At 38.1% G+C, this 8,333-nt stretch overlaps 1 protein-coding gene across 1 annotated transcript in view; it reads left to right on the forward strand.

The window, feature by feature from the left end:
• TMOD4 (tropomodulin 4) overlaps window positions 1–8,333 on the forward strand; it is a 504,246-nt gene that overhangs the window by 444,143 nt on the left and 51,770 nt on the right. The window contains exon 8 of the mRNA XM_044080521.1: window positions 7,944–8,087. Coding sequence (XP_043936456.1) covers window positions 7,944–8,087 — 144 coding nt within the window. The remainder of the gene's footprint in view (window positions 1–7,943; window positions 8,088–8,333) is intronic.

Consider the following 8,333-nt stretch of genomic DNA (forward strand, 5'->3'; position numbering starts at 1 on the left):
AATGGTTTTAGATGCTAGATGGAATGTGAAGCTATTGACCAACAAAGACAAAAGAACAAATAAACATAACAAGAGTATGGGATTTTGTGTAGAGATTGATGGGTCAAAATTATCAGTGAATTAGCAAATGACATATAAAGTAAAAGAAGTGAGTTTATATAGTAATTACAGCTGCCAAAAATAAGAGACTTTCAGACTTTTTTAGAATGTGAAATTTTTAGAATGTGAAAACTAGCAAAATAAATATATTTGGAAAAAATTTCCACAAGCATTTAAATTATTCAGTTTGAAAAACAGTGGCAGAATAAATAATGGCTTTAGGTCTATATAAAAACAAAATAGTTAAATAAAGAAATTTGATAGTGAAATAACATACTTGATATGAAAAATATTTTTGGAAGGCAAATAATAGTATTATGTAAAAATGGGTCACAAAAAGCTGGTTGTGGATATTAAAACATAAGTATGAATACAGCAATATGATTGTAATAAAACAATAATTATTTTATGTTATTGTGTATTTTATTTCATAAAATATGTAAACAACAATAATTTAAAGTGAATGTTTTTATTATTATTATTATTATTATTATTATTATTATTATTATGTTTTCTTTTGCACATTGGCTTGCTTTTCTGTTTGTTGTTTAAGAAATGATTAATAAAGCATCTTCACTTTTCACTAAGTGCTACAGGATCTTTAACTTCCATATAACTTATCACCAAATTGGAGAGATGAGACCTTGGTTTAACACTGCATCTGAATGATAATATTGCAGGACTATAGCATCCTATGCTGCACCACAGTTTAACTACTGGAAAATCAGCAGTAGCATCTGCTCTTGGAAAAGGACATATTTCTGATCTTTCTGGCATCAACCTGCTGAGACAGTGAGAATGCATAAATATCTGATAAAAGTCAATACAAGTGATTATTAATCTTTACTGAATTCCTTAATATGTTTACATTTAAAATAAATAGTAAATGTTCATTCTTAAATGCACAATACTATCAAAACCTATTTAAGACTGATAAATTAAACAGACTATAGTTAACCTAGTTATAACTTACCCCAAGACTTGCTGACCTCAGACCTCAAAGATAATTATATTAGTTAGGGGGTACAGTGGCTGTAGCCCCTGCAGGTGACTGTGAGGAGATCTGACCCAAATGTAGTATTTTTCCCTGAAATCCCATTCAGTTTATTATCCTTGACTGAACTGGCTCCAACAAGATGGCCTAAAATGAGATGTGTCACATCCCCCCAAAGCAATGTACTTACTGAAGGGATAATGCTGCATTGATTTCATACCTCATGGCTTTCTATTTGGAGCAAAATCTTAAAGCCAAACAGCAGGTATTCATAAATTATGGGTGGCTAGCTCTCAAATCTCTTAAATGGCAACTAATGTTAAAAAAAACATGCATTTTAGTACATATTCATCTTCTATGCAATCCAAATGTCCCTATGTTACCAAAGTTGTTAATATTATTTCATAATTTGCTTTACATCAAAATGGCCTGTTGTTGGCTGCAATGCTGACAAAATTAATTTTTTTAGCTGCAGGTTCTTCCTTCCTGAATGCACTCTATCTAATCACAAAGTGACTTTTGTTTTTGTAACTCCTTTTGCTTTAGATTCTTCTGACTATTCATTTTAAGTGGGAGTACTCTGAATTGCTGCTTTATTTTAGAATCTCTGAAAAGAGAGTGTTTTATATATATTTGTATTAATCTATGTCTTTTCAATATATTGTAATATAATGTCAATTTTTCACCTATGTATATGTATTTTATGTTTTTATATTTTTGAGCCTTTCTTGCTGGGCCTGTACTGAAAATGGATAAAATTATCCATTCAGGTCTACTTCTAAATTTTGAACATCAAATTGCTTATGGTCGAGACCATAAGATCAAAGTTTTGAAACTTCAAACCATTTAAATGGAGATCGCCGTACAGCGCGGAGGGGTATATTTACTGTTTTCCTCGCTGTAGTGCGATCGGAGTTGGTTTGTTTAATTAGCAGGGGGTGTGGGGGTGCAGTGGGGCTTGCCCCCTGCAAAAACATTAAAAAAAATTTTTTTGTTTTTATTTTTTATTAAAATTTCTAAGTTTCAGAATTTCGATCTTATCGTCTCAACCTTAAGCAATTCAAGGTTTTAAAAGTTCAAAATTTAGAAGTAGACCCATATATGTATTTATAAGCCCAAGTATTTAGAGTATCTAAAGGTTTATGGATGCAGCTGAAGGGAAATAATGCAAGGATGAAAATAAAACTGCAACACATGCTTTATTTATATGTGATAGTGCAGTGCTCATTTTGTGCTTAAGAAAATGCATTCTGAGATGAGAAAAACTTTAGCATGTAGTTGTAATTTTGAGGATACTCCTGTCCTGGAGAATGGCAGATACAAGACACAAGAAGGGGATCAGGTGACGTTTGACTTGGCTAGTAAGTTTCACAGTCTGTGCGAAAGAGATCAGGAGTAAAAAATAGTGTGTTCAGATCTAAGGATTACTTGTACACTGAGAAATGAACAGTTTTTAGGTTCTGGGTATGTCATTTACAGAAAGTAAGGGAATTATTGCAGTACTCTCAGATGCTTGAATCCTTTCACAGATTTAAGTTCAAAGGGACACATCTTTCATAACTGCACATACATCTATAATATCTATTTAGTTTTGTTTGTTTCAGAGTTATTCAGACAGTAAATGTTCACATACTGCTGAAAACAGCTCAACACACACTTGTGTTTTTGTTGTTCACTGGATTATACTGACATCTTGTGGATAAATAGGGAAACAAACTGCTTCCCTTAACATTCTAAAAGTACTGAAAGGTGTTGCAATAGTCAGTTACTAGTCAGCCACTCATCTTAATCAACTGCTTGCTGTTTTTATGTTTTTTTGGCAAGTCTTCTTTCAAACAAATATGTGTGTGTGTGTGTGTGTGTGTGTGTGTGTGTGTGTGTGTGTGTGTGTGTGTGTGTGTGTGTGTGTGTGTGTGTGTGTGTGTGTGTCTCTCTCTTTCTCCCTACAACACATATGGACACATGCAAGTACACACACAAATGCAGCTATAATTTCCATGCTGTTCTTGTCATCTAGCAGTTTTGAAACGGTGAGTAGCATGTACTGTCACTTCTGTTGCATAGTTGGGTTACTTGGATGCATTAGTATCAAGCGCAAGGTGTTACTCCTACACTTTCACCTAACAATGGTTCTAGATTTCTTAGGATGCAGTAATACAAGCTGCAAACAGTCCGTTACTTTGCTTGACAGTACATGTTATCCTTTGGCTAGACTGATTCTTCATCGATTCTGGAAAAGTCTAACTTGAAATAATACTCTGAGAATTCCAAACTGCCATGCCACTTTAACTATTGCATTACATCTTCCACTTAGATTGCCACAGCATACTGTTCTATAATTTTACTCAGAAGAACTAGCCTCAAGTCAGATCTGACCCCATGTACTCAGTAAAAAGAGAAGTGAATGATCTGCATTTGGCTGATTTTGCACTCTCTCCTTGAAACATAATGTGCTTTTAGTTCGCTAGTGATAGTGGCATCTTGATTTCTTCACTTCCTTATATGTGTTCTTGCCTGAACTATGTCCTAAAATTAACCGTGTGGTGACAGACTGCTAAACCAATGAGAGTTCAGTTTGGGATGTGCAGTCTGTAGTCTATTGCATTTCTAGATCCCAAGCTTGTGTGGCCTATTCTGGAATTCATAAATTCCAATGCCCTAGATCAACTTATCCACACCCCCACCAGGGGTAACAATATACTAGACCTAGTCATTACCAACATAAGTGACCGGTGTTCCACACCTGAAGTCAACTCCTCGTTGGTCCGATCCGACCATAAGCTTATCACCCTTGATATACACATCCCGCCCCAACCCCATTAAGGAAACCACAGTAAAATATTTCTCCAAAGCCAACTTCATGCTTCTTAAGACAGTAGTGGTGAACTTCATGACACCCATGCAGATGGACAATACAGTTACAACTGCTGAATCCTACACAAATGCACTCTATAAGCACTTACACGCATGGATCGTGCTATCCCAAACAGAACCAAGACACTATCCTCCAAAAAAAGGAAGCCAATCTGGTGGTCCCCTGCCATAAACAAACTGTACAACAGAAGGAAGAAACTGTTGCAAAAAAGAGTAAAATCCCATGAGTGCAGGAGCTCCCTGGTCAGCCTCAGTAAGAAGCTGAGATCCCTTATAAGATCCTCCAAAGCTAGCTACGAAAACAAAATTGCCACTAAATCCAAGGACAATCACAAAGCATTCTATAGCTATGTCAAGAATCTAGATGGCAACACCCAGATGTGCTCTGAGTTACAGCACAAAGGCACGAAAATTACAGAACCAACTGATATTGCCAAAATCCTGGCAGATAGGTTCAGTGCTAACTTTACCCCCCTCTCACCCCCTAAAGGGCCCATATCTATACAGGAAGAATGCAGAGTCCCTGTAATCACAACTATGCAGGTAAAAGCTGCACTCTCTAAAGCCAAAAACACAGCATCCATGGGACCGGACAACATCCCAGGCTGCGTTTTACATGAACTTCAGAATGAACTGGCTCCCCACTTAGGCACCATGTTCAATAATAGCCTCGCATCAGGTTTTGTGCCCACTGAATGGCGCACAGCAACAGTTATCCCACTCCACAAAGGGGGAGCCACCACTGATCCCGGGAACTATCGACCTATTAGCCTGACGAGCCTGGTCTGCAAGGCTATGGAATGTATCATCATGGAACTCATAAACAAAGACATTGGTAACTTCCAAACTCTGGATCCCACCCAGTTTGGGTTTGTGAAAGGCAGATCATGCCTCCTGAACCTGATCGATTTCCTTGAGACAGTAACCAAAGCCGTGGATGAGGGTAAGGTGGTTCCCACAGCCTATCTTGACCTCGTCAAGGCTTTCAACACCATCCCTCATTCTGGAATTATAGCTAAACTCACTAAACTAGTATAAATCCCTCTGTCACAAGATGGGTTGCCAACTGGCTCACTGACAGAACCCACACTGTAAAAGCTGCAGACTCCAAATCTGACCTCAAAGCAGTGACAAGTGGAGTACCACAGGGGTCCGTCCTGGGACCTCTCCTGTTTGGTATCTACTTCTCTGAAGTACAGGCTAACACAGAAGGCCTCTGGCTAATGAAGTTCACAGATGACTGCAAACTAGGAGCCATAGTCAAGTCCCCAAATGATGTGGACATCCTACAGAAGGGCCTCACTGAGACAGATGCCTGGTGTCAGAGCCATGGCCTCAAGCTCAATGCCAAAATGTGCAGTGTCATCCCCTTTGGTAAAACTCTGTACCCATGAACTACCACATAGGCAGCAATCTACTTAACACCGAATGCGTGATAAGAGACCTTGGGATCCAGGTGGACAGTAGTCTCTCCTTTGATAGTCACATCGCCACAGTAGTCAGGAAGTCCTTCTATGTGGCACACCTCATCATAAAAGGGTTCTCATCCAGGAAAAAAGAGGTCATTGTTCCCCTCTACTCATCACTCATTAGACCCATTATAGAGTACAACGCCCCTTTTGGAATGTACCTCACAAGAAATCTGCAGCAGCTGGAAAGGCCACAGAAGTACCTCACAAAGAGGATTACTGGCCTCAAACAAATGCCCTACACTGACTGCCTCAAAAAACTCCAGCTTTACTCCGTAGCATATCGCCTACTCTGCCTAACATATAAAGCTATGTCAAACCCAGAGCTGTTGGACATGCTACACCTAAAGAAATCCCAATCCCTCTGAGCTACACACTTTAGGGACCTAAACCTTGTCACCGCAATAAACAGGACATGCTGAAGGGATAGATTCCTGTCCCAGAGACTTCCTATACTCTGGAACAAGCTACCCATCTATGTCAAGCAAAGTTCTTCATTAGCACTCTTCAAGAAAAGTCTTGATGAGTGGATGGGAAATAGGAAATACACCCCGGGGTTCACTTCTGTGTCTCTGCTCGACAATGACACAGGAAAATAACTTTCTTGGGTGGCGTAAGCTATGGAACCTTTCTGGTTAGGCTTACGTAGGCCCTTGGGCCGATAGCCTAGTACCTACCTATGAACCTATGAACCTATCAGCATATGCATATTCCAGATAGAAGGGGTATCTCAGAGACAGACAACCCCATTTTTTTTTTGTCTGTGAGATTAGAGTGTGTTGACCTCAGCTACCCGGATGTGAATAGTTGTCCTTCTGGTGCAGCACTTTCATATTTCATAACGATGGTGATGTCCTACCCCAGGTGACTGGTGAAGAAAAGAGACTGTCCTAGTGAATGCTTTCTACACGATATAGTAATTGTAGTCAGTTGCATGACCATTTCCTGGAATTTCCTGAAAGGTGAGGTGCGACACGACAATTAATAGGAAGGGTCTATGTCATGACTAAAGCTCTTACAGTAATGCACTGCAGTACTGCACCATATCACAGTATGTGAATCACAACATGGATGTCATCACCCCTGGTATGATGGTGGGGAGCTTCTCTAGACCTTTATCAATAACCTGTCCATCTCATAGTGCTAGAATTAGCCCAAAGAGGGCTTTCAGAAACAGTGTCAGACTTGCAATTAGCAATCTAAGAAAATGCTCACAAGTAAGCAGACACATTACAATGTCAGATTGGGGGTGGGGAGGTGGGAAGTGGCAAGGTCAGAGGTCCTCAGAAGATGACATGTTGGCACATGAAATGTGAAGCAAAAGGAAATATGCATATGTCATGGGGGTTACAGGGAGACTGTCATTCAAGAGTCTGTATTTATGCCCTGTTTCCCTTCATTAGGAATAACAGCTGGAAATAAATGTGGGATATTACCAAAGTATCTGAATGTGTACTTTGAAATGTTTTCAGAGATAATTAACTGTAACTGGAAATATGCAATTTTTGAAACACCCAACAGAAAAAAATACAGTAGGTAGTTATGTTCTACTGTTTTTTTTGTAAGATCCAGACAAGTCCTTAGTTCTCAAGTTGAAGAAAATTATGAAGAACATTTTAAACAGATAATGCTGGTTTCACATATTTATGCTAACTCTAATGCCTAAAGCACTTATGGTGTAAGAGCTAAACAAAATAACTTAGAAATTATGTTTATAAAGCAAGATACCTGGCAGTATTATTTGTAATCATTTAGCAGTTCAATCTGTATTTTGTATTATTTGAATTGTTAGTATTCATATGGCTGACAGGGTGTTATACCTTTCAAACTCTTCACAAAAGAAATCTGGACAAAAGCCAAAAATAATGGGAAGTCAAAGGTCCAGAATCAGTGACATGTTTTAATTATTGCTTTTATAAATTTAGAAAGTTGCTAGAATGACAGGGTTTGCATTAGCATGCATTTTCTCAACAATATGAAGTCTGGAACTTCAATGTCTGTCATTATTTTGTGACATGAATCCCAAATAATTTACCAGAAAACCACACATTTTGTGAGTATCAGACCAAAAATATGATGCAAAAATCCTGACATTCTGCAAAAATCAAATGAAAGGTATGGGTTTTGCATAAAATAAGAATGTAATACATGATGTCTTTAAACACTACCAAAAAAATGTTCTTATACAGGTGAAATAGCGACTGGGATCTCAAAGCAGCACCTCATCAGTGAACTGTTGATCCATCTTGTTTTACCTGCCTAACATTATTAATAGTGATACAATCTATCAAGTAGAAAAAAAAAAACATCTCTGGTGGTCAGAGCATCTGGGCTGATTTCCATTGTGACTGCATCTGCTTGTCTTGGTCTTGTTCACACTTGTAAGGGTGGCTACACTGCTATGGACTGGGCCCAATCACTTATTACCCACCCTCTTATGCACACTTAAGTTAAAAACTACACTAGTACAGCCCATTACATTTTTATTTCCTTATACTTCATTACAGGCTCTGGCTAGCATGCTGAAAGAGAATAAGACACTGGAGAGTCTAAACATTGAATCAAATTTCATCACATCAGAGGGAATGAAGGCAGTCATCCAGGCCATGAAACAGAACACGACCGTCATGGAATTAAAAATAGATAACCAGGTATGTGGAAAAATGTGTGCAGCAGTGTCCCATCTCACTTTAGGCAATTCTTTAAGTTTGCTGCCTTGTTGATTTCATGATATGAATAGTTTATCTTTTTTTTCTTATATAGTTTGTACCTTTATCTTTGTGTACCCTTGTTTAAATTAATTAATTTAATAATAATTAATAATGTGTTTCCCTAACAATGGTCATTTTTATTTAAAGTGAAATAATCAGAAATTGCTTCTTGTATATATAAGGTAT

Source organism: Protopterus annectens, chromosome 8.part0 (assembly GCF_019279795.1).
Source record: "Protopterus annectens isolate FY-2018-M chromosome 8.part0, PAN1.0, whole genome shotgun sequence".
Lineage (NCBI taxonomy): Eukaryota > Metazoa > Chordata > Ceratodontiformes > Protopteridae > Protopterus > Protopterus annectens.